The 27,754-nt window shown below is 37.7% G+C and overlaps 1 protein-coding gene across 1 annotated transcript; it reads left to right on the forward strand.

Annotated features, from left to right (window-relative positions):
* The first annotated feature begins 340 nt into the window (after window positions 1–340).
* On the forward strand, window positions 341–27,745 carry LOC132044894 (putative RING-type E3 ubiquitin transferase C3H69). Its single transcript, XM_059435429.1, has 7 exons — window positions 341–578; window positions 2,204–2,291; window positions 2,377–3,143; window positions 23,132–23,201; window positions 25,574–25,662; window positions 25,782–25,841; window positions 27,133–27,745. The coding sequence occupies exons 1-6, from the start codon at window positions 571–573 to the stop codon at window positions 25,816–25,818; spliced, it is 1,059 nt and encodes a 352-aa protein (XP_059291412.1). The 5' UTR covers window positions 341–570; the 3' UTR covers window positions 25,819–25,841; window positions 27,133–27,745.
* Window positions 27,746–27,754: the final 9 nt, after the last annotated feature.

The following is a 27,754-nucleotide window of genomic DNA, read 5'->3' on the forward strand; positions in this document are numbered from 1 at the left end:
AGCGTATACCATGACAGTGCTCCCCTAGTTAGGGTTTCTCCAAATTTCTTAACTATTACAGACTTAGTTTCCTCTCGGGAAAGGTCGCTGCCCTTTATCCTTGTGGTGTAGGCCATGATTGTGAACACTAAATTTTGACGATACTTAAGTTTATTCCACATTTTTATTGTTTAAATATTTTCTAGGATTAATCTTGATATTTTAACCTTTTATTTCATTTTTAGTAGGTTAATTTTGAGAAAAGAAAAGTGAAAATAACAAAAGGAGTCGCGTTTTTGGATACAAGATTTGCAAAAAAGAAAGAAAAAAAATCTACAAAAAAACATGTTGTCTTTGAATTTTTCCTTGAGTCTAAATTTTCTTGTATTTAATTAGCATTTTATTTTTCCTAACCTAGCAGCCGTAACCAAAAAAAAAAAAAAAAACCTAACGATTAAGGAAGGAGCAGGGCATTGTAGTTGTATCCACCAAAACCCGATTGTTACCTCGGACGAGATTTTGGTCCTGGATTGCGTTTTCTTTTCTGTCCGTGTTTCCGCTCAGCCTCTTTCTATTCAAAACCATCGACTCATGAACAGGTCCGTTTTCATCCTTCAGCTTTATTATTTATGCTCATCGTTAATGCTTTCACTTCGTTCTTTATCGTTTTTACTGACCTTTATCATTGTTTTAATGACCATTTGTCTATTGTCAATTCTGGTTATTTCCATTATTTTGTTTGAAATGTAAAGTGTTGCTTTGGTTGAGCTAACATGAAAAATGAGATTGGAAAACTCTTGAGGTTCATACGCAATTGATGATGCCTCTGTTAATATATCTGTGTTCAAAACCACTAAACTAGAAACTTGATAACGTAAAATGAAGAAACTGAAAATATCTGAGGCCACATAATTCACTGTGTGTCCTTAAAGAATTTAATCGCCTCAATGTGCCGAGGTTATGGATTACTTTCTCCCAGGATAAAATGGATATACCTATTGATGCCGTAGCGGTACCTCAAACCCCACCAGCTTCGTCGAAGGGAAGTTCGGCAACAAATCACTCAAACACTTGATTTTTTGTTTGTAAGAAAGTATGCAGAAGTTTGAAATTTTAGTGCAGAAAATGAGGTTATTCCTCTGATTTATAGACAATGAAAGGGTGAGATGGAGAGTTGCAATCCAAAAAGTTGCCTTTTTGGTGCACTCCAAAAGGTACCTTTTCTCATTTCCGATTCACAGCTTAAAATCCCAACAGCCTCCTCTCTATTTTGCCACTAATGATTATTCTTTTTTTTTTTTTTGATTGATAAAGGGTATTTTGTATTGATAAGCAGCAACACTGCCACTAATGATTATTCTTTCCCAACTTTCAATTCGTGAAGCTGTGGTCTTAATGGAATATTTTCTGAAAAATGTTATATTTAATCATGGAACACTAGCTTGATATGATTTGGCCTTCTCATTTGATATAGAGGATTGAACATGATAGTTTCTATCATTTCAAAGTGGATTTCTGGTTCAGTTTATGGAGATTCATACACAATTTACTGCTTGGCTGTTGTTCTATCTCTGAAGTGATAAATGGGAATGCTCCATGTGCTTGTTACATTCTTAACATGCTTACTGGTTTTTCAACCCTTTGATTGTGAAATTCACTGAGTATATTGGTAGATATAGTTTTGTATTGCTTATGTGTTTCTGGTGCTTATGATATTTTCTTTGAATAGACTGCAAGAAACTCTGAATACATGCCATTGAGGTTTCTCTTATCTGACGGTTATAAGTTGAATTGAAATGAGCAATTTCGAGGAAATTGATGGGTTTTTTCATTATTATCTGGGTTTTTAAAATTGAGGTGGTTGTTTAAACTATTTGTTGTTTGTTTATGATGTGTATCCATATTTTCTTAAAGACATTGCCTGTTGTAAAAGTTACCATTCTTTTTTACTGATAAGTTCTATAAAAGTTAATATTTTTTTTTTTTTTTTTTTTTTTTTTTTGATAAAGGTAACACTATAAAAGTTAATATTTGAAGAGGTAAATCGACACTACCGGATCTTTACTTTGTCAAGTTGTTATTTTACCTTAACTATCTACCTTAATATTTCAATTGACAAAGTACATCGTTACTTTGAATTAAATTATAGTTCTATTTATTTGGCGATTCTCTTCAAGATGGCCATATTATATAGACTTCACATGTGCTTCTATTTTTTCTCCAGGGTTCTTTGCAAGTTTTTCGCACATGGGGCATGTCTGAAGGGGGATCATTGTGAGTTTTCACATGATTGGAACAATCCTTCTAATAATGTAACGTTCTTGACAATTTAGTTTGATGATCAAGGCTTAATTGATCATTTACTATCTGATTGTTTTCTCTGGATCATTGTTGCAGGTATGCACCTACTACCAAAAAGGAGCTTGTGCTTATGGAAGCAGGTGTAGATATGAGCATGTTAAACTGTCTCGATCACAGCCTTCAGCTCAATCTTCAGCACAACCTCAACAATATCTGCTTTCAAGTTCTGCTCCTTCCAATGTGCCTCCTGGAACGGGTACACATAATACAGATGTTGTACCAAGTATTTCTACTGAGTATTTAGCTTCAAGCAGACCAGCATGGAACCAAAAGTCAGAGCTTCAAGATACATTGGAGATTGATGACATGATTGAGTTGAAGAGTGTTAATCCAGCTGATAGGTCAATCTGTGCTTTTGCTGCTGCTGGTAATTGTCCTCGGGGAGAAAAGTGTCCTCATATTCATGGAGATCTGTGTCCAACCTGTGGGAAGCATTGCTTGCATCCTTTCAGGCCTCAGGAAAGAGAGGAGCATATAAAAACATGTGAGAACAAGCAAAAACACCTTGATTTATTGAAGCGCAGTCAAGAAATAGAATGCAGTGTATGCCTTGAACGTGTTCTTTCCAAGTCAACAGCAGCTGAGAGGAAGTTTGGGATCCTTTCTGAGTGTGATCATCCATTTTGTGTATCGTGTATCAGGAATTGGCGTGGCAGTTCTTCCTCTGGGATGGATGTTAATTCTGCACTGAGGGCTTGCCCCATATGCCGGAAGCTTTCATATTTTGTCATTCCCAGTGTTATTTGGTACTTCACAAAAGAAGAAAAGGACGAAATAGTCGACAACTATAAAAACAAACTCAGGTAAATCACTTTCTTTCTTTCCTTTTCCTTACTTATTTTTCATTCTCTTAAACAATCGTAAGACTAGCAATGCCATATGAGAGTGAATGTTGAGCCTCTAAGAGTCCAACATATCCACATGATGTGCTGCCCACAAATGCATATACAAATATACATGGTCAATCAAGTGATAAAGAGTGAATGAAGTATCATTTCCATGATGACTTGTGATTAACTAGCAACTAAATTAAACTAATTCTAATTATTTTGTCAAGAAAAGGGCCAGAAAGTTGGTTTTGAATTATTTTTACTTACTCAACAACAAACAACATACCCAGTTGAATCCCACAATGTGGGGTCTGGGGAAACAACTTACTAAAAAAATAAAATTAGAGACTGAAAATAGTTGATGAACATGCTTCAAACGTTTATTGGATATTAATGGCAAAAAATATTTTAGAGTTATGGTTTTATCTAACAACCCTGCTGAATTCTTCAATTATTTCGACTTGTTGATTTATCTCGTTATTAACCTGCAAGACTAGTATTACCTACTCGCTTATTTAATTTATCCTTAACCCTATATTTCTGGGATTACAGATAAAACAAATGCATTAACGATTTCTTGCACTAATTGACTAAGCACGACAAATAGATATATTTCTATCTTTATTTGCGAATCAATTCCCTAATGGTTAGGTTCAAGACCGCGCTTATTTAATCCTATTGCAATTAAGAATTTACTTTTTCATGTTCAATTCATGATTCATAGGTAGTATCTAATTGTTGGCCAGGCAATCAAATAATTAAGGTCATATGACTAAACAAACCAATATGATAAACTAAACTCGTCAAATTAACATCTGAATATCAACATTCATGTGGAAACATATCCCTAGAATTAGAGAATTAGCTACACATCGTCACGGTAGAAAACTCAAATAAATCTCATTAATATATAAAAATCAATAAAAGAAGGGAAAAATCTAGATGAATCCCAAGCTTTCCAAACTCGTAAATGACTTCCTCCGCATTACTAGTGTGCCAGATGCTATGTTGCTCGGACTTTTCAAAATGATGCCGCACCCATGTCGGATCCTTAAAAGATGGACTACTTGTGGAGGACCCGACATGCGCCTATTGACATTTTTAAACAGTCCAAGCAACATAGGCAAGATGACCTAAAATATGCGTTCTCAGCTTTTATATGTGGTACAAAAGTCGTGGGTCAAGTTTGCCCTCAAATTCCAGTCAGGCTTCAAGTATGCATGCTAGCTTCATGTCCTTGCTTCACTCATCAACTTGAAACTCCCAGATGTTGGCACTCTGCAGGACGTGTCACCTCCACTCTTCACTCCTCACCTTCTCTCTGCATGCTGCACGTGGCGCCCCGAATGAAGTTCACTGCTTAAGGCCCTGTTCAGGTCTCAGCTTCGCAAGCTTTAGGTGAATGCGAAGTATCCATGTTGAGTTTCTCCTGTTAGTTCGGTTTTTCTACAACTTCGACTCCAATTAGCCCCTTAGTCATCCAACACCACTAGTTAATGTCAAATAAATACGTTGAACTCAGTTGGGCATATTGATTGCTCAAAATACATTCGAAGACACTAAAATATTAGGAATTCGACATCAATGCATAACCAAATATGGCCAACATCAATGCAAGTCACAAAAATGCAAATGCTAATGTGGATATGTGGTCATATAAAAGACAAGACTAGTAATGATACAATTTGTAGAAGATACAAGTAGCACATAGTGATATAGAGGATAAAATGAGAGAATGTTGCTTGAGCTGATTTAGTCATGTCCTAATGTTACAGTCCCCTGTTATGGATCTAGTTATGGGATGTTGTAGGACAAAATCATTTTTTTTTTAAGGGAACAGTTGTATGTATAGACTAAACCAGCATATAGGTTGTGCTGAAAACCATATTTACATCAGGCAAAAGGAAAAACTGATCCAACATTCTAACAAGATCCTAAAATATCTATAATGGACTCAGTATCTTCTGGATAAATCTGCTTACACCAAAAACAAAAAAGTCTAATGCAATTCAGTTTGATCTTTTTACTTCATTGCTGATGTCTTCGAAACACCTTGAATTCCTTTCTTTCCAGATTGTCCACCATATACAGGTTGGAACAATCCTCCATCTATCTCTGTCTGCAGCTCCTAATCCTGCCTCCTCCCAGCTATATAGTACTTGAATAATCTTGTTAGGCTTTACCCAAGCCAAGCCTCTAAGGTTAAAAAAAATCCTCCAAAGCTGGTCTGTTATCTTGCATTGTAAAAATAGATGGCTGTGTTTCAGCCTCTTCACCACATAGATAGCATCTGGAACAAAGAGAGAACTTCCTCTTTTAAGATTTTCTTGAGTCAAAACAGCTTCCGTTGCCAGCAACCAAGTGAAACATGCTACTTTGTATGGTATTTTCATTTTCCATATATGCTTCCAAGGCCAATGTTGCACCTGTTGATTACCTTGGTTCAAAAATTTGTATGCTGAATTCGCTTTAAATATGCCTTTACTGTCTTCTTTCCGCCATAGTTTATCTACTCCATCTTGAATGCCTTTGAACTCTTCCAGCTTTCTAAAGAATTCAGTCAGTGTGTCATTTTCCCAGTCATTAAAATTCCTCCTAAACTGAGTGTTCCATCCTTGAGGAGTCCATGTTTCAGTTACAGTCTTTTGTTGATGTACAGTCAGCCCATAAATGTCAGGAAAGAGGTCCTTTAAACTTCTATTACCCAACCATTTATCCTTCCAAAATGATGTTTTATCTCCATTGTTTACCTTTACTGTTCCATGATTCCTCAAGAAAGGCCATAATACTCATGTATCTCCACAAACTAACTCCATAAGGAGTATTCACCTCTCTGGAATGAGGAACTGCAAACAACTACTACCAAGAAACTGCAATTAACTACTGCAAAGGAATAACTACTACTGTAAACTATTAGGAGACCAAGGACTGCTAACATTACTCCCCTCCTTCAAATCGCGCTTGTCCTCAGGCGCTAAGTGTGGAGAGTACTAGTATTTCCCTCTTTTTCAGTAAATTCTTGCTCATCGTCAATGAAATCAATCCAGAATAATTTCTTGCACTGATGTCCTCGAGTGAATAGTTCATCACAGTTGTAACAGAGTCCCTTAAGTCGCCTTTCATCCATCTCAGATTTGGTCAATTTCTTCACAAATCTGGCGGGTTGTTGAGGTGAACAATTTGCAGTCTTTGATCTACTGGCATCTAACATTTGCGAACAAAGGGGTTGTTCCTTGCGTTCATAAAGCCGGGAAATACTCATTGCTGTAGCCAAATCTGGAGGATTATGCAACTCTACCTCAATTGCTATGTAATCAGCAAGACCACTAATGTAAGTTTAATTTTTTTTTCTTCCTTGTGTAACGGTACCAGCCGCGAAACCAATTGCTCAAACTTTTCTTGGTAATCTGCCACAGATCCATTTTGGCGTAACTCAGCCAATTCTCCCAACTTTTGACTTCTAATTGGTGGTCCAAAACGAAGGTTGCATGGACGTTTGAACTCATCCCAAGAGCATTGAGGCATATCTTTCTCTAGTTGAAGAAACCAGATTTCTGCAATTCTTTCCAAATGAAACGAAGCAAGCTCAATTTTTTCTTCTTCTGGTGTTTGCTGATGTCGGAAGAAATGCTCGCACCTATTCAGGCATCCCAAAGGGTCTTCTTGGCCGTTAAATCGTGGGAAATCCAAATTTGTATATATAGGAATGGTGGAACTTCCTTCTGTTTCTGATCTTGACCCTCCTGCCGTTGTAGCTTTACCATTCCAACCTCGGTTCTGACTCGTATTTTCAGTTGATTCAGAATCGGCCTTCGAATTTGCTAAATCCTTTGTGAGTGCATCTAAACGAGCATTTATGGCTTCCTGTCTGGCTAAATTGGCTGCACGTTCTTCCTGGAACTCGTTCGTTAAGAGAGAGCCTGCAATCTCTTGAGTTAAAGTACTCAAAAACTGAAATAATTTTCTGCTTACACTTCATGGGATAAACATAGAGTTGAAATACAAATAAACTAGGACATGTTTTCCTAACATTACTGGAATGAGGAACTGCAAACAACTACTATAAAGAAACTGCAATTAACTACTATAAAGAAATAACTACTGCAAATAACTACTACTATAAAGTATAAACTATTAGGAGACCAAGGATTGCTAACACTCAAGTAGATCGTCGGATGCATTAAGGCGTACGTGTTGAAACCATGATGATTAAAGGTATTAAAGGGGATGAGGTAGACCTAAAATAACATTGAGAAAAGTTTTGAAAGACCTACAATCACATACAAATTTAGTGAAGTATACAACACAGTTGAGGAAAAGATCAATATAGGCGATACCAACTAGTTGGAATCAAGTTTACATTAGGTCCAATGTCTGCTAAGAGTCTTCTTAATTTTGTTAGAGATTTGTATATTAGTAGAAAATGTAGAGAACTTCTCGTGTTACTTAACTTGAATTATTGAGCATTGGAATGATTCTGTTTCATATGGAGCAAATGGGATAGTGAGGATTCTTGTAGCCGCATTCATTAGCATGGGATTGAGAATTGTTGTTTGTTTTTCCTTTTTTTTTTTTATTTATTTATTTGTAAATAGCATTAAGAGCTAAACATGTACATGACCAGTGTTATCAAAGGCAAAAAAGCGAGAACGGGCTGATGTCTATTGGAGATTTGAGGTAAAGCGCAAATAAATCGTTGTTGTTTGGTGACATGCTGGGGATGAGGTACACAACTTAGTCCTTTGGTGCTAGCGCTGAAGCGCCACCTAAGGTGAACCGCACAACCTGTTTTGCACATAGTTTTTGGACTTAGCCACGCCTTAACTGAGCATTTGACAACACTGCACTTGACTTGCTCAAAACAAGGTTTTTCAATTTTTATGTGTGAATTTAGATACAACACCAGCTTTTCCATCAACACATCGCACGCAGGATTTTCAAATATACATTAATATGTGTTAGATGAGTTTTGGTGAGTGTCCCGTTGAATATGATGACATTAGGAGTGTCCATTGTAGTCTGGGTTACAATTGCATCTTCTTTGATGGTAGTCAATCTGGAACTGTTTTTTTGATTTTGTGCCATATCTTGTCTTTTTGAAGTGAATATTTATTTTGTTTTAGTATGTCAGTGTTTATGAGCATGCTAATTCTATTTATAAGATTTATTAGAGGTGAATATATTGCACAAGAGTGCAAATGGTTTCAAGTTCCGTGCATCTGCTAAGAAAGAAGACACATAGTTCTGAAGGTGTTGAAGCTTTGCTAAGCTTGTGGGTGGTGCATTTTAGGTCCTATTGTTGAGATATTCAGTCAATAGAGTCTCTTCGGTGGATATCATTTTCACCGATTCGATCCTCCCAAAGGCATGAGATGGATTGATAGTCCATCACATTTCTTTTGTTCTTAATAGCGATGAAGAGACAAAGTAGAATGCTAAATATTGCCATGGTAACTGGTAAGAAGCTGGATATATGACATGTAGAGGAGAGGAAAAGGCCAACAAAGTGACAATTATTCAACTCATCCTGCTTATGTTTCCTAAATGCTCTCAGGCACTCTTGTCTCGACTCTTCTCTCTCCTTCCCTCTAGGAGGGAGAATCTCTCTTTCTCCGGTTTTCTTCCACCGGAGATACCTCTTTTTTTTCTCTTTCTTCTCCTCTCATTCTTCTCTTTTTTTCTCAGGGACTCACCTTCTGTGGTTGCTTCCCTTATCTTTCTTAGCTTCTCTCTCCAGATTTTGGAATGGGGGAGAACAGGATTTATTTTAACGTTGGGTTCAAATCTTTTGATATCACCAGGTGGTCTGCCAGCAACTCAGAATGGTACGAATGGGTGGAGAGAAGTCGCAAAATGATGAGGAGATCAACCATCAGCAGTAAGATCATGGAATGGATTTGCTTTACTCTTACAGAGGCTTCAAAGGACCAGAAAAGAGTGGTTAGGAGATGGAAATTCTCAGAGCAGGACTCAGAGCACTTTTGCACCAGGAAATTTAATGAGCATGGGAGATACATGAGCATTCTGTCCTTGAATGGTGGAGGAAGATCAGTACTTATTATTCCTGAACCAGTCTTGAATGCAGGTTGGAATGAGATAGCATTTAAGATCAACAACTTTATTAAATGCTCCAAAAAAGTAGCATTGGCTGCTCCCCGGAGATTAACTGAGGCCAACTACCCGTATGCGAAGGCTGTACAAGATAGTAAATGGCAGACTAAGAGTCTTCGTAAAGCAGAGGTGACTAGTAACAGTGGAAACATTGTCATCTCTGAAGCTGCTGAAGGACAAGAGAAAGGGCTTCTAAAGAGATGTTTTGGAGAAGAGGCTAAGGAAAGACCCACACTTGCCGATATAAGGTGGTCAACTTCAACTTGGAAAAATGTTTTTGGGGTGAACATCTATGAGATGTACGGGGATTTATTCTTATTCGAATTCCCTAATAGATACATGGCGGAGAGGACCATTCAAGGGCAATGGTTTTGGAAAAAGCTTAGGTTGCAATTAGAATGGTGGAATCCTATGGCGGGGAGTATTTCAAACTCTGTTGAAATCAAGGAAACCTGGATTAAAGCGTTCGGAATTCTTCTTCATCTGTGGTCGCAGAAATTTTTTCAAGAAATAGGGGAGTTGTGTGGAGGATGGATGGCAACAGAAGAAGAAACAGAGCTCAAGAATCATCTAAAATGGGCCAGAATTCTGGTAAGGAACGATAGGAGGAATATGCCAAGAGAGGTGTCCATAACTCGTAATGGAATCACTCACCACATTCCAATCTGGCCGGAAAGTAAGACAAGATACGAATTATCACCGGAATTAGCAGAAGGAGGCATCAGAGAAGAAGAAACAGAGCAAGAACCAGTTATTGCTTTTACCCATCAGGCAAATAGGGTTACCAACTGCATTGAAGTACAAAAATCCCCTTTTTACAGGGATTTCAAAGACAGAGACCACGTGGGTGGTACTTCTTCTACTGCTGAGGTTTTTTTGAAAACATATGCACGTGAGGAGCATGTGGTTGATTTAAATGAAATAACAGAAGTGGGCCAGCAGGTTGAGCCCAATAAGGAGGCAGCTTTTAATAAATATTTTGGGCCAGACTTTGCAGGCCAAGTCCTTTTTAATGACTTACAAGGCCTCAGTTCACAACATCTCTTCAGCGATCACTTTGTTGAAGTACTGGAACCTTATTCCATTCAAAAGCCGGAGCCTGCAAAGCTTCAAAGTGCAGAATATCAAGTAAATAATGCAGAGATAATTGCCATAACAACAGAGGCTGGTTTTGGGGGAACTTCTCAAGGTTTAAATGGGGCAACAGAATCTTCAGAGGAAAGAGAAGATGAGAGCAGGGATATGAAAGATCAAACTATGGAATTAGCCCAACAAAATTCAATCACAGCTATAGAAAATTGGAAGTAGAAGAGGCTGAACCTCTTCTCATTCAACAACAACAAGCCATTCATGACAAAGAAAGGGAGACATCAGTTTGGGTTCAACAAAATATGATCAAACTGGGCAAATTACTAGGGGCAGATTTCCAGGGGCATGAAGAGGAGGCCTTGTAATTGTTGTTACAAGTAGATAGTTGCAGACAAGCTAGAAGGATGGAGTCTGACAGTGTGTGCAAGAAGACAAGATTCAAAGGGGCACAAGAATTAAAAGGTCTACTTACTTTTGATGTTAAATTCAAGAGCAAGGGGGAAAGGAGTAAGGGGAGCAAGATACTTAACTTGGATCCATGCAGTTCAAAATAGTTTCTTGGAATGTGAGGGGATTGAATGACAGGGATAAAAGAAGAATTGTGCAGAGTTTGGTAGTTGACTGGAAGGTAGATATCATATGCCTCCAGGAGACTAAACTAGAGGGGGACATTAGAGATATTGTCAAACAAGTGTGGGGAGGAAGATGGATCAAATTTGCTTACTTGGAGGCTAGTGGCACTAGAGGGGGTATCATGATGATGTGGGATTGCAGAAGCTGGAAGGGGGAAGTTTTGGAAATTGGTAGCTATACTTTGACGTGCAAGTTTGAAGCACAACTTCAGAACTTTTCATGTCATATAACTGGGGTCTATGCTCCAAATAACTACATCGAAAGAAGGACAGTGTGGGACGAGGTTGGTGCAGTCCGGGGATTGATGGAAGGGCCTTGGGCTGTTTGTGGAGACTTTAATGTCGCCAGATTTATCTCAGAAAAAAGAAATTGTAGGAAAAGAACAAGGAGTATGGTGGAATTTTCTGATTTCATTGAAGACATGAACTTAATTGATCTACAATTAGAAGATGGTAACTACACATGGTTCAAAGGGGATAATCAAGATAGAGCTTCCAGAATTGATAGGTTCCTGATTTCTGAGGAGTGGGATTACAGTTTTAGTAATATAAAACAAATTCTCCTACAAAGATTAGTATCTGATCACATGCCACTAGCTTTAGAGGGGGACACGTGGAACATGAGCAAAAACTATTTCAAGTTTGAGAACTGGTGGCTAGGAACAACTGGTTTCAATGACAGAGTCCAAGAATGGTGGAGCTCTTTCAGTTTTTCAAGCATGCCTGACTGTGTACTGGCTTGTAAATTAAAAGCTCTCAAATCAAAACTCAAGGACTGGAGCAGAAGTGAGACAGGAAATCTGGGTCATCAAAGGAAGAATCTGTTAAGCCAAATGGCAGAACTGGATGAGGTGCTGGGAGACAGAGTTTTAACAGAGGAAGAAACTGTAAAGAAGGCAGCACTGTTCATGGAGTACGAGGAGTTGATAAAAAATGAGGAAATAAAATGAGGAAATCTCATGGAGACAAAAATCTAGGGCCCTATGGTTGAAAGAAGGTGACAGGAACACAAAGTTTTTTCACAAAGTGGCAAATGCACAAAAAAGATTCAACAATATTGACCAACTGATGATCCGGGGAGAATTAACAGAGGAGCCAGCTAGAATAGAAGAGGACATTATTGATTACTATCAGAAACTGTACAAAGAAACTACTCAGTGGAGACCTACATGCCATTATGACAATTGCCCAGTCTTATCTGAGAAGGATAAGGATTCTCTACAAGGTAGCTTTGATGAGAGTGAAGTGCTAAGGTGCTTGAAGTTGTGTGCAATAGATAAAGCACCTGGCCCGGATGGCTTTACTATGGGGTTCTTCATCAAGTGTTGGGAGATAGTGAAGCAGGACCTCATGAATGCTTTTCAAAACTTCTATGACAAAGAAGTCTTTGAAAGAAACTTCAATGCAACATTTATTGCTCTCATTCCTAAGAAGAAAGGTGCTAAGGAACTAAGGGATTTCAGGCCTATCAGCTTGATAGGTAGCATCTACAAATTGTTCTCCAAAGTTTTGACAGAGAGATTAAAAGGAGTGATCTCAAAATTGGTGGATTCTCAACAAATGGCTTTCATTAAAGGTAGACAGATCATGGATGCTGTCCTCATAGCTAATGAAGCAGTTGACTCTAGGTTGAAACAAAAGAAACCTGGTATCTTGTGCAAACTTGATATTGAAAAGGCTTATGACCATGTTAATTGGAGTTTCCTTCTGAGCTTGCTAGAAAGGATGGGTTTTGGTCAAAAATGGATACACTGGATTAAATTCTGCATCTCTACTGCTAGCTTTTCAGTCCTTATAAATGGCTCTCCAGCGGGGTTTTTCAAAGCACAAAGGGGACTCAGGCAAGGTGACCCTTTATCACCTTTTCTGTTTGTGATTGCTATGGAAGGCCTTAATAATATGATTAAAACAGCCAATCTGAATGGATGGATAAAAGGCTTTGATGTAGCTAGAATTGGCAATGACAGATTAGAGGTGACTCATTTACAATATGCTGATGATACTCTCATATTCTGTGATGCTGAAGAGGATCAATTGAGATATCTTAGGGCGATTCTGGTTCTTTTTGAAGGAATATCTGGCTTGCATATCAACTGGAGGAAAAGTTTCCTTTACCCTATTAATGAAGTTGCAAACATGGACCTGTTAGCTGCTGTTCTGGGTGGTGAAGTAGGCACCTTACCAACAATATATCTTGGAATGCCTTTAGGAGCCAAATCTAAGTCAGGAGAAATTTGGAACAATGTCATTGAGAAGTGTGAAAAGAAATTGGCCAGGTGGAAGACCCAATATCTGTCTATGGGTGGCAGATTGACTCTTGTCAACTTAGTACTTGATGCACTTCCAACATACATGATGTCCTTGTTCCCCATCCCAACAAGGGTCATCAATAGGTTGGATAGCATCAGGAGGAATTTTTTATGGCATGGGAACAAAGAAAAGAAAGGTTACCACTTGGTTAAGTGGAAAGCAATCACTTTTGGCAAGAATCTTGGAGGGTTAGGGATCAAGAACTTGAAGATTCAGAGTGAAGCTCTTAGAATGAAATGGTTGTGAAAGTTCACCAACGAGAATCAACTCCTTTGGGGGAATATTATTAAAGCAAAATATGAACAGGAAGACAAATGGATGACTAAGGAGGTCACTACACCATTTGGGGTTAGCCTATGGAGATCCATTAGAACACTGTGGAGTGAGTTGAGGGATAATTCCAAGATCAAAGTGTTTGATGGGAGTAAAACTAGCATTTGGAAGGACAATTGGCATGAAGTTGGCAGTTTAGATGTGGTCTTCCCAGATATCTTCAATATAGTTCTAAACCAGCAAAGGACTATAGCAGAGATGTGGACACCTCAAGGGTGGAACATCATTTTTAGAAGACATATCAATGACTGGGAAGTGCAAAGAGTGGTTGAATTCTTTAGTACACTAGAGCAGTTTAGTGGACTACAGACAGGTCAAGATGTATTATGGTGGCAAGGCAGCAGTAAGGGTTTATTCAAAGTTAATGCAGCTTACAAGTTGATGAATCATTCCAATCAGCAGATAGCCAACTGGCCTTGGAAACACATCTGGAAAACAAAAATTCCTCACAAAGTTGCCTGTTTTGTGTGGTTACTGGCTAAAGAAGCAGCTCTTACACAAGATAATTTGATGAAAAGAGGTTTCATTTTATGTTCCAGATGCTTTTTGTGTGGGGAAACATCAGAGACAGTTAACCATCTTTTCCTTCACTGTAAGATAACAGCTCATCTATGGAGAATTATTCTTAATCTCAAAGGCATTTCCTGGACCATGCCTGGGAAGGTTACAGATGCTCTTAAAAGCTGGGAGGAAACAGGCTTACAGGCAAAGGACAGGACTAGATGGAGAATTATCCCTGCTTGCATTTGGTGGACAATTTGGAAGGAGAGAAACTCCAGATGTTTTGAGAATGTGGAGAATGCGGTGCAGAAGATCAAGTTAAGCTTTATTTTGCTGTTGTGTTTTTGGTGCAATCAGATCTACTTTAATGATACTGTCAATATAATTGATGTTTTAGATACAATATAGAGAGAGGGCAGTAAAAGTTAGACTTTCTTGTAAATACGGTTTCAGTACTACCTTAGTACTGTTTGCTACATATGAAATATAGAAAAAGTTACCAGTTTAAAAAAAAAAAAAAAAGAAAAGAAAAAAGGTCAACAAAGTGACAACGTCGCATATTGTGTATGCAGATGATAATAATCTGATTACCTAGGGCAGATGAAAAACAGTTGATGTATTTTAATGTAGTATGTGTTTGAAGCATTTTCTGGCCTTTATATATATTATTATTATATTATATATATATATGGAAAGACCCCACGTACGGGACCCACTGGGTATGTTGTTGGATATATATAGGGAAAGAGTTCTTTGTTCCTACTAAATGAGGTAAGGGATATGCACTCTTAAATTAAGATTTTGGGAAGTAAAAGTGGAGGATATTCCAACAACTCTCTAGGGTTACCATTGGGAACTAAATACAAGAGCTAGACAACGGCGGGCTGTTGAAAAAATTGACAGGAAATTGGCACCTTAAAGAAGCTGTTTTTACTAGTTATCCATGGGGGAAATCTAAACAGCAGTAGCATTCTTTATCGTTTTCCCACATTTAATGTCCCTCTTTCTGCTTTTCACAAGCTTGGGGAAGCCTATATATGTATGTATGTGTGTGTGTCTGCATAAAGAGAGACTTTTTAGTTGGAAAGGAGATTCTTAAAAGAAGAAATTACATTTATTGGAATAAGTCAATAATATTAAATACAGTACAAAACATAAAAGAATGACTAGCTTAGTTTGGCAAAAATGAGCATTGCAAAATAAAAACCTACTGTTCAAATGGTTATGCAGATCTAATTATGAAGAATAGGAAAGCGTAAGGAAGAAAATAGTCAGGGCTCGATATAGTTTGGGGAGTGTGCACATGTCCTTTTACAGCATCTCATGGGTTGGCTGTGTTGGGATCGAAATAACAAGGCATCATGCGGAAGCTAACAATTGCAAACCTTTAACGACGATAAATCTGAAACAAAGAAAAGTATATTAAAAGAGTGTTTATTTTATGTGTGAATTTACATACAACACCAACTTTTCCATCAACACATCGCACGCAGGATTTTCAAATATGCATTAGTATGTGTCAGATGAGTTTTGGTGAGTGTCCCATTGAATATGATGACCTTAGGAGTGTCCATTGTAGTCTGGGTTACAATTGCATCTTCTTTGATGGTATTAAATCTGAAACTGTTTTTTTGATTTTGTGCCATATCTTGTCTTTTTGAAGTGAATATTTATTTTGTTTTAGCATGTCAGTGTTTATGAGCATGCTAATTCTATTTATAAGATTTGTTGAGGTGAATATATTCCACAAGAGTGCAAATGGTTTCAAGTTCCGTGCATCTGCTAAGAAAGAAGACACATAGTTCTGAAGGTGTTGAAGCTTTGCTAAGCTTGTGGTAGGGCAGATGAAAAACAGTTGATGTATTTTAATGTAGTATGTGTTTGAAGCATTTTCTGGCCTTTATATATATATATATATATATATATATGTGGAAAGACCCCACGTCTGGGACCACACTGGGTATGTTGTTGTTGTTGGATATATATATAGGGAAAGAGTTCTCTGTTCCTACTAAATGAGGTTAGGAATATGCACTCTTAAATTAAGATTTTGGGAAGTAAAAGTGGAGGATATTCCAACAACTCTCTAGGGTTACCATTGGGAACTAAATACAAGAGCTAGACAACGGCGGGCTGTTGAAAAAATTGACAGGAAATTGGCACCTTAAAGAAGCTGTTTTTACTAGTTATCCATGGGGAAATCTAAACAGCAGTAGCATTCTTTATCGTTTTCCCACATTTAATGTCCCTCTTTCTGCTTTTCACAAGCTTGGGGAAGCCTATATATGTATGTATGTGTGTGTGTCTGCATAAAGAGAGACTTTTTAGTTGGAAAGGAGATTCTTAAAAGAAGAAATTACATTTATTGGAATAAGTCAATAATATTAAATACAGTACAAAACATAAAAGAATGAAGAGCTTAGTTTGACAAAAGTGAGCATTGCAAAATAAAAACCTACTGTTCAAATGGTTATGCAGATCTAATTATGAAGAATAGGAAAGCTTAAGGAAGAAAATAGTCGGGGCTCGATATAGTTTGGGGAGGGATGGTGCACATGTCCTTTTACAGCATCTCATGGGTTGGCTGTGTTGGGATCGGAATATGCGGAAGCTAACAATTGCAAACCTTTAACGACGATAAATCTGAAACAAAGAAAAGTATAGAGTGCATAATCCTATTATGGTTTGGTCAATTGCCTACATGTGAAAAACGAAGAAAGTATAAAAACTATTGAGAGAATATCTCCACCTAAACAAGATTGGTTAATGACTACCTTGTGGATGCTATTGTGCTGTGTGAGAGGGAAATATCTTCAATTTATAAGTCCGAAACTTTTCCTCCAAGAAAGACTTTTGTACCAAGAAAACCTTTTTGAAGTAAAACACAATTATGATTTATGATAGATTCCAAATAAGGTAGGAAATTCAGAGCAAACTATAACAGGCTGTTCTATTAACACGTCAGAATGATTTGGGATGAATTCATATATTTGGTGAAGTTGAAAGTGGTGGACGGAAAACAAGAAATGATTCCGGGACGGAGAACATATAAAAGTATGGGAAAATTGCTACATAGAGCAAACTTCTCTGGAAGAGACATTCTTATAGCTGTACATTGTTGCAACTAATGACCGATCTTGAATGGTTGATTACAGAAATGGAAATAGTTGGAATATCAGGTTCAAAAGGAACCTGACTGAACCTAAAAGAGTAGGAACTGGGAAGGGCATTCAATTCTTGGGAAAGGCATTCAATTAAGCAGTTGATGCTAGAGCCAGAGTTTTTGACACACGGTATCATCAAATGATAGAAAGGTTTTTGGAAGTCATGCTATCATCTGTTGATAAATACAGGAATCGAGGAAGGCCGTGAGATCATAATCTTAAGTAGTAAAACACCCTCTAAGGTAACCTGCTTTACTTGGATTTCTTCGTATGAGGTGTGCCTCACACATGGTGTTTTACATAAAAGGGGATTCAATATTCTTTTTCCTTGTGACTGGATTTGTGAATCCCCTCTCTCCAAATGGACATCTTTTACGGTAACATTTTCCTTGATTACTCTCTGCCATGCGTTAAGTAATAAGTTGTTAGCACCCCTTTAGTGTACCAACGATTTACACATGGAAAATTTAAAGAAATTAGGAAGTAGATTTTTTTTAGTTTTTCTATTATTTATGTTCCTATTTCTTTGTAGCAGTTATTACAGTAAAGAGGTTATTCCTCCAGATTCTCTTTTCAGTTTTAGCAGGAAGTTATTTCCTTATTATTAGGTAGGTGGTTAATACACCAGTATTGTATTTAAATGTACTTGAATTCAATGGAAGGTATGAAGAAAATTATCCAGTTTTTGAGTACTTAAACTCAAGAGATTGCAGGTTCTCTCTTAACGAACCAGCATCATAGGTCGGAAAAAGAAATCATCTTCTCCTAATTCTCTCTATGTTAACACTGATTCTGTCTTACATCGTCCCATAACTCATCCATAACTGGGGACCGTAACAACTTGGTGTCAGAGATGGGAATTATGGGAGATCAAATTCAACATCAACTGTCACAATTGCTGAACTTGTTCCAGGAAGAACGTGCAGCCAATTTAGCCAGACAAGAAGCCATAAATGCTCGTTTGGATGCACTCACAAGGGATTTATCAAATTCGAAGGCCAATTCTGAAAATACCAGTCAAAACTGAGGTTGGAAGGGTAAAGCTGCAGCGGCAGGGGGGCTCAGGATCAGAAACAGGAGGAAGTTCCATCATTCCTGGATATACAAAGTTGGATTTCCCACGATTTAATGGCCGGGACGACCCTTTGGGATGGTTGAGCAGGTGTGAACACTTCTTTCGACACCAACAAACTTCAGAAGAAAATGTTGGACTTGCTTCTTTTGATTTAGAAGGGAATGCACAACTTTGGTTTCTTCAACTAGAGACAGATATGCCTCATCCGTCTTGGGATGAATTCAATCGTCATTGTAACCTTCGTTTTGGACCACCAATCAGAAGTCAAAAGTTGGGAGAATTGGCTAAGTTACGCCAGATCGGGTCTGGCAGATTACCAAGAGAAGTTTGAGCAGTTGATTTCGAGGGCTGGTACACTGACACAGTCGCAAAAAATTGAACTTTATATCAGCCGTCTTGCTGATCATATAGCAATTGAGGTTGAGTTGCATAATCCTCCAGATTTGGCTACGACTATGAGTTTATCCCGGCTTTATGAACGCAAGGGACAAACCTTTCGTTCGCACTGTCAGATGCACGTAGATCAAAAACAACAGATTTCTCGCCTCCACAACGCACCAGATTTGTGAAAAAATTGACTAGATCTGAGATGGATGAAAGGCGGCTTAAGGGACTCTGTTTCAACTGTGTCGAACTATTCACTCGGGGCCATCAGTGCAAAAAATTGTTCTGGATCGATTCCATGGATGAAGGGGAAGAATCTCTGGAACACGAGCCGAATCCTGATACTGACCAACCTGAATTTTCTTTGCAAGCCATCATTGGTGTCACAACTCCGCAAAATATGCGATTACAGGGCAAATTGGAAGGAAATTCAGTGGTGTCATTAGTTGATTCTGGAAGTACTCATAGTTTTGTGAACTCTAAAATCGTGTCGCAATTCAATCTTCAAGTCAAAAGGCGAGAAGGGCTACGGGTAGTAGTGGCAAATGGAGAACGTGTCAGAAGTCCGGGACAATGCAAAGGAGTTTCAATGTGGTTTGGTAATTATGCTTTCTCCATTGATTTATATGTTCTCAATCTAAGTGGATTTGATGTGGTTCTAGGAGTGAATTGGCTTAAGACCTTGGGAACCATACTTTGGGACTTCATAGACATGTGGATGTCATTCTTTCTAAATGGAAAATAAGTGTAGCTACAAGGTGTTAAGTCTCCTGATCCAACTAAAGGAGCAAAACCCATGTTATGATGGCTGACAAAGAGAATGAGGAAGAATTCAGAAATATTTTGCAAGAGTTTGCTTGCATCTTTGATGAACCAGTGGGCCTCCCTCCTAGACGTGATTGCGACCACAAAATTGTTCTAGAACCAGGAACAAAACCCGTTGTGGTTCGGCCATACAGATGTCCACATAATCAAAAAGATGAAATTGAACGACAATGTTCAGAGATGTTGAAGCAAGGAATAATTCTTCCAAGCCAGTTTCTATTCTCTTCTCCGGTGCTTCTTGTTCCTAAATCTGATGGTTCCTGCGTATGTCCATCGATTATTGCGAGTTGAATGCAAAAACAATCAAAGACAAATTTCCTATTCCAGTAATTGAAGAATTATTGGAGGAACTGTTTGGGGCTAAATATTTCTCTAAATTGGACTTACACCAAGGTTATTATCAAGTTCGGATGAAGGAGAATGATGTGGAAACAGCTTTTCGTACTCACCATGGGCATTTTGAGTTTTTGGTTATGCCCTTTGGCTTAACAAATGTTCCATCTACCTTTCAGTCATTAATGAATGAGGTATTCACTTAAGAAAATTTATTTTGGTGTTTTTTGATGGTATTCTTGTGTACAGTCGCACCTGGGTCGAATACATGTATCATTTGCGACTTGTCTTCAAGTTAATCTCAGATCACCATCTTTTTCTGAAGCAATCAAAGTGTTCATTTGCCCAAACTCAAATTGCTTATTTGGGCCACCTCATCACCACTGATGGGGTTTCTGCAGATTCCAGCAAAATTTCAGCCATGACTGAATGGCCCAAACCTTCAACTCTTAAAGGCTGCGGGGTTTCTTAAGTCTCACCGGATATTATCGTAAGTTTGTACAGAATTACGGATCCATTGCTGCACCATTAACAGCCATGCTCTGCAAGAATTCTTTCATCTGGACAGATCAATCACAAGCTTTCGAAAAACTTAAGGTTGCTATGACTACTACGCCCATTTTGGCACTTCCAGATCTTTCTCAACCTTTTGGTATTGAATGTGATGCTTCTGATCTGGGTATTGGGGCTATTTTGTTACAGAATAACAAACCCGTTGCATTCTCTATCAGAGTGTTGGCAAGACGACACCAGCCGCTTTCCGCTTATGAGAAGGAATTGATAGGTCTTGCGAAAGCTATTCGGCATTGGCGCTCTTATTTATGGGGACAACACTTCGTAGTCCGTACTGATCACTGTAGTTTGAAGTTTCTATTGGAACAAAAGGCACTAACTCCTCCTTAACAACATTGGTTGGCCAAAATTTTAGGTTACACATTTTAGGTTGAATACAAGGCTGGTCGTTTCAACACCGTAGCCAAATCCTTGTCCCATCGAAATAATGATGTAGCTATGCTTCTTGCCATTTCTATGCCTCAATTGAGTCTTTTTGATGATATCAGAAATGAACAATGAAGCTCTCTAGATGTCCAGCAGTTAATATCCGCTGTCCATAATGGTACTGCATCAGATCAATGGAGTGTCAAAAATGGGTTGTTGATGTATAAACATCGGATATTCTTGGCATCAAACTCTCCTTCAATTCAGACAGTTATGACTGCCTTGCATAACCAGGGACATGAGGGGTACCAAAAATCACTTTTTCGGATTGCAAGGGATTTCCATTGGATAGGTATGAAGCATCATATTCACGACTTTGTTCGTGCTTGTGGTGTTTGCCAGCGCCATAAAACAGAAACTTTGCAAGCCGCTGGTCTTCTTCAGCCTTTATCAGTCCTCGAGCAAATATGGTCAGATATTTCATTGGATTTTGTTGAAGGCTTACCTACTTCACGTGGGAAAAATGTAATCTTGGTGGTGGTAGATCATTTCTCTAAATATTGCCACTTGTTGTCAACTGCTCATCCATACTCTGCAGTAAGTATTGCATGGCTCTTCTTTGACAATATTTTCAAATTACACGGCTTACCGGTAAGCATGGTTTGTGATCGGGATGTAACTTTCACAAGTGCTTTTTGGAGAGAACTCTTTCACCTTAGTGGTACCAAATTGTGTTTTAGTTCAGCGTATCACCCTCAATCTGATGGCCAAACAGAAGTTGTCAACCGGACTGTGGAGATTTATTTAAGGTGTTTTAACAGTGCACATCCTACCAAATGGATGGACTGGTTGTCATGGGCTAAATATACGTACAACACCAGTTTTTATTCTTCCTTGAAAACGACACCCTTTGAAGTGGTGTGTGGGCGTCCTCCGCCACATCTTTTGCCTTATTTCCCTGGCATTTCCAAGTTGGATGCAGTGGATAGGGCTTTATGAACTTGGGATCAGATTCTTCAATCCTTAAAACAGAATTTGATGCAAGCTCAACAGAAAATGAAGCCTACTTTTGATTCCAAACATCGACATGTGGAATTTCAAGTGGGGGATAGAGTTCTATTGAAGCTACAGCCGTATAGACAACTTTCCGTGGCTAATCGTCGTCATGAGAGATTGCTGCCCAGGTTCTATGGCCCTTTCAGAGTTGAGCAGCGTATTGGGCCCGTGGCTTATAAATTGGAGTTTCCACCGGGTACAAAACTTCATCCGGTTTTTTATGACTCTAAGTTGAAGCTTTTTCATGAAGTAGACACTCCAGTAGCCGCTACTCTTCCTTCAAGTTTGCCAGAAGCTCCCTCACCCCAACCTTTGGCTGTGCTTGAACGTCGGGTGGTTCATGATATACCTGAAGTCCTGATACATTGGCAGTATACTTCTCCAGGGCATCATGGGAAACTGTTTCTTCTATGCAGCAGCGCTTTCCAAATTTCCCGCTTGAGGACAAGCGTGATTTGAAGGAGGGGAGTAATGTTAGCGCTCCTTTAGTGTACCAACGATTTACACATGGAAAGTTTAAAGAAATTAGGAAGTAGATTTTTTTTAGTTTTTCTATTATTTATGTTCCTATTTCTTTGTAGCAGTTATTACAGTAAAGAGGTTATTCGTTCAGATTCTCTTTTCAGTTTTAGTACGAATTTATTTCCTTATTAGGTAGGTGGTTAATACACCAGTATTGTATTTAAATGTACTTGAATTCAATGGAAGGTCTGAAGAAAATTATCCAGTTTTTGAGTACTTAAACTCAAGAGATTGCAGGTTCTCTCTTAACAAACCAGCATCATAGGTCGGAAAAAGAAATCATCTTCTCCTAATTCTCTCTACGTTAACTCTGATTCTGTCTTACATCGTCCCTTAACTCGATCCATAACTGGGGACCATAACGTAAGTGTGATCCTGAATTTTCATATCATGAAACATTGCTGCTGTTTGGATGTTCAAGCTTTCAGAATGATATACATGGATATTTAAAGGGTTTACTTAAAAATCTAGAAAAGATTTAGCTTTTTCTTGTTATACTGGATAATTCTTATATTTATCACATTGTTGTATGAGGCCAAGTTTTAACTGAGAGGGTGTGTTTTTATGCTTCGTAAATTTTTAATTAGAATGCTGCCATGCCCCAGCTTCTCCCTGTGGGACAAGAAAACAAATGATTTTCTGAAGTGCCATATTTTTAAGTAATTCCTTTTTAATTGCTGTGTTCAGATCTATCGACTGCAAGCACTTTGACTTTGGGAATGGGACTTGTCCATTTGGGACCAGCTGTTTCTACAAGGTAAGAAATGTTAAGATGCCTGAATATCTCTAGAATTTTATTTTTCAATTAGTGACAGTGATTTATTGCCTTGGAATATATCTTTTTTACGTAAATTACATTACTGTACGTAAAGCAACAAAAATATACTTCTATAACAACGACGCCTCAGTCCCAAACAAGCTGTGTCGGCTATATGAATCCCCACTTCTTTCATTTAAGCTAATGTCATATCATCATTATACTAAATAAAATAATTAAAAAATAAATTTAATACACACACTCACAACAACAACAACAACAACAACATACCCAGTGTAATCCCACAAGTGGGGTCTGGAATCCCTTAAGTGACTCCCAAAACAAAAAGAAGGAACACTAAATGGATACAGAGTTTGAGAAAGTAAGGAGGACTCTTGAATCTTGTAGTCATAAACCAAAGATGTGTATAATGTACCAAAATGCTTTTTGAGTCTTGTGGTCTTAAACATGCCATGTGAGATGTTGAAATTAAAGAATTACTAAATATAGAAAATGACAAGAAAATGACATTCTTGGGCTGAGGGTCTATCAGAAACAGCCACTCTACCCCACACAAGGTAGGGGTAACTTGTGGTCTTAAACATGCCATGTGAGATGTTGAAATTAAAGAATTACTAAATATAGAAAATGACAAGAAAATGACATTCTTGGGCTGAGGGTCTATCAGAAACAGCCACTCTACCCCACAGAAGGTAGGGGTAAGGTCTGCGTACACCCCACTCTCCCAAGACTCCACTTGTGGGATCACACCGGGTATGTTGTTGTTGTGACATTCTTTTTGAAACAAACCAAAAAGGAAAATAAGACACATAAGTTAAAACAGAGGGTGTACTAAGTTCTAGTTTTAAAGTAGTAATAATAGGTGTGAATGAAATTAGAGGCTTTCTGAAAATTTGATTTTCAACAGCTTGAACGTCGTTTTCAACCATGTTTTATAAGTATCTCTTAAATAAAAAATGGGGATGAAACAGAATAAAGAACTGGAGTAACTCAAACTTCATAAGAACAGAGAAATCGAGAAACTGCTCCAAGTCTTCAAGGGACCTGTAAGATTTTGCCGGAACAGAGGTGATATGATGGCGTTGTGAGTCTAGGTGAGCTTGAAGAAGTGTTACTTGATCAAAAGTTGGAGAAGCTTCACGTGCCGGCATGTGAGATGGAAGCGAGAGTGACTGGGGCCACATGACCCTCACGCGCGCCCACCGGTGTCGTATTTCTGCCAGTAGGGTAACCGGGGGTGGATGAACTAATTTTTTTGAAATTGACCTTTGGATCTTAGCCGAAAACTGAGAATTGATATCTCAACCTCGTTCTGCCTATTTCCCTTGTCTCTCTCTTTTCTTTTTGGTTTCTTGAGCAGAAAAAGAATTAGAGGAAAAGAAAGTAGGAATTGTCAGAGTAGGGACTCAAACCCTTAACTCTGGTACCATGTAAAGAAATAAAAGATTTAAGAATGAATTGCTTGATTATTCCCTCAAGCATATTGGGGTTTATATTGTTCTTACAAGTAATCCTAAAAAGGAAAGGAAAGTGATACCTAGTGATTCCTATTTCTATTTGCATAATTGTAGTGATTCTAAACCTTTCTTATATATATAAGGAAAGGGCTCTTGCCGTATTAATGATCTCCTAATTCTTAACAATCTCTCTGGATCACTAAGAACCTCCTTCTGGTCTGTTGAGACAATGACTTTTTTGCTAGGCATTAGAATTCGATATAGTTATTACAAAGTAGGATATTGGTGTAGTTAACCTTTGTAGGTCCGAGTTGCTGCGTCTAACTTTTTTAAGTTTGGAATTTGGATTTTTGAATCTGATGTGTCCAAAGAAATTAACTTTATGTGATCTTCAAAACATATGACACTTCGGCATTTCATATTTTCATGAAATACATGCTTATCGACTTAGCTATGTTTTTCTTTCCTAGTCTGCCTTGATGATAGTTTTTTTTTTTTTTTTAAATTGTTCTTATTACATAGGGGGTAGGGGAAGGGGAAATGGGGAGGAGATTACAATGTGGGGATTCGAACCCTCACCAATAAGGTGAAAGTCTGTTGATTTTTTGGTTGTTTAGCTTCCCCTGATAATATTAATAAAAAAGAAGTAGAACGTTTAGTTTTGGATGTTTTCATGCGAATGAAATGCAATGCAGTTTCACACAAATTGCACGAATATTCTCTCACAAAAGGAGCTTCCTGATCAATTTTCAACATTTTTTGCTCAAGTACAGTGATATTACATCATGTTAGCAATGTTTTGCTTTTATATTTCTCATCTTTTGTATCCTTTGTTCACATTGTGATATTTTTGCTTAAAATGCATATTATGGACATTACGGTCTTCTATTGCAGCATCAATACCGTGATGGTCGTTTGGAGGAAGTAGTACTACGCCATCTTGGTTCTGAAGATGGAAGCACAGTAATCGCTAAAAATATCAGGTCATATATTCTTGGACTTTTATTTCGTCATGATTTGACAACACTCTGACATGGTACTCATTTTGCTTTGGTTTACGATCACCATTTGATTCGCTCTTCCATGTTACTGGTTTCCTCAGGCTCTCGGACTTCCTTAGGAATTTGGAAATTAGGTGAACAGTTCTTTTAGTACTTTCAAGGTATGTACGAATCATCCTGTTTGCTTTTTCTCTATTGTCTTGTTGGCATTTTTGCCCGATAAAAGGATTTCTTTAGTGTTGATTAGTGTTATATATCTTTTTGGTTTTCAAAGAAAGACTATAAAGCTCCTTTGAAATGGAATAGTGAAACAGTCATTGAAAGGTTTTCTTGGGGATTACCTCGATGTGTAATTCCACCTGCCAACCCACTATTTAAAGTTCTAATATTTTTTCTTGATCTATGCTAATATTTTTGACGGCCAACTTTAAAATTGATTTAGAGGGGGCTATGATCTAAATGAACATTTCTTCAAGTCTCGAAAGCATTGAATTCACTCAGAGGCAATGCTTATTTCTGTTGCTTATTGTTGCCTACAGGATGATCAGCAATTGCAATTATTATTTTATATAGCATGAGTGCTTTATTGCTTTATTACACTTTGTAGGAGAGCTCTGATTTCATGGTTGAGTGCCTGAACTGGCTACTACTTCTAGAGTTGAGTTGAAAGAATTTTATTGCCCAATTCAAGTCCTAAATAGACTAAGAAGTCAATTGCAATATAATCAGATGGGTTTTTTCACTGTAGTTGGTTACTATTATTAAACATGAAATGCGTGTGTTTGTAAGAGAAACAACTTGATTTTGGTTATCTATTTTTATGCTCTTGCCTGTTTGGCAAGACTGGGAAGATTTTCCAAAATTTATTTATCTAAAAAATGACCTATCTTTTGAAAATTATTGTCCAATGAAATGTTTTTAGGTATTTGATTGGAAAGTGAAAAGATATTTTCTAGAAAAATCTTTTTTGTTAAAAAGTACTACTACCCTCATCCCACTTTATATGAGGGTGTTTGACTGGTCACGGAGTTTAAGAATAAAATGAAGACTTTTGAAACTTGTGGTCTAAAATGGGCCATAGATATTTGTGTGGCTATAAATCATCTCATTAAGGGTAAAGTGAAGTTTAAAGTTAAGTTGTTAGTAAATATAGAAAGATGTCATTCTTTTTGGAACGGACTAAAAAGGAAAGAATGTCACATAAATTGGGTCGGAGGGAGTAATAATGTAACAAATCAGATAGTAATTTGATAAACAATATGAGTATTAAATATTGATAATAATAATATCTTCATGACACAAGCTTTTTTGTTCCATTATTTCTTGTAGGTATGAACTATGAAGTACTATAACTTTATCTCTTTCTTTTCTAAATTTTTTATTTTAGTACATATTACCTGATTTTTTAAGGAAAAAAAAAAATCCTCTGACTGATGGTTTGTTCGTTACTAGACAACTACATAAGAAATTTTCCCTGGCTATTTTCGGAAAGACTGGAGTTCCTTGGCAACTTTTGGAAGTTATTGAAGACACATCTCAAACAACACTGTTTTAGAGAAGGAAATCAAACTGCGGATACCCTTGCTAAATGGAGTTGTACAAGGGATGACAAAATTCTCCTCAATGTTAATGAGCTCCCCAGAGAGGCTCTTGGCTCATACCGACTGGACGTAATTCAAATGCCCTCTTTTAGATACAAGGTTCTTAATAATTCTTTTACTTGATCTTTTATTTTGGTATTGCAGAAGATTGGTTGTTCTCCCTCCAAAGTACCTGTAAATTTTATGTTTGTTATTGTGGTATGGAAGGTTGTACAGTGGGCCTTTGTGTCTATTTTGCGGGTTTTATGCCTCCCTCCTAGATGTAACTTGTTGATAATTTATATCATACCTGGTAGAGGTTATCGCCAAATCTTCCTGCACAACAGTTTGATATATAGCTTGGTTATGGTTTCCCGAGGAAAAAAAAAACTATGTAGAAATAAAGTTTTGGCCTATTTGTTGTGAAACCATTTCATATTATTGCCATAACTTATTAGAAGAAATGATCTAACTCTATTGATCCATGTACCTTT

The sequence above is a fragment of the Lycium ferocissimum genome, unplaced genomic scaffold (genome assembly GCF_029784015.1).
Source record: "Lycium ferocissimum isolate CSIRO_LF1 unplaced genomic scaffold, AGI_CSIRO_Lferr_CH_V1 ctg5404, whole genome shotgun sequence".
Lineage (NCBI taxonomy): Eukaryota > Viridiplantae > Streptophyta > Magnoliopsida > Solanales > Solanaceae > Lycium > Lycium ferocissimum.

Excerpts from the sequence above, each read along its gene's own strand:
- LOC132044894 (XM_059435429.1), top strand. Across the intron at positions 2,292-2,376 it reads GGAACAATCCTTCTAATAAT|GTATGCACCTACTACCAAAA; the intron begins GTAACGTTCTTG and ends TCATTGTTGCAG. Across the intron at positions 25,663-25,781 it reads GTAATCGCTAAAAATATCAG|GCTCTCGGACTTCCTTAGGA; the intron begins GTCATATATTCT and ends TGGTTTCCTCAG.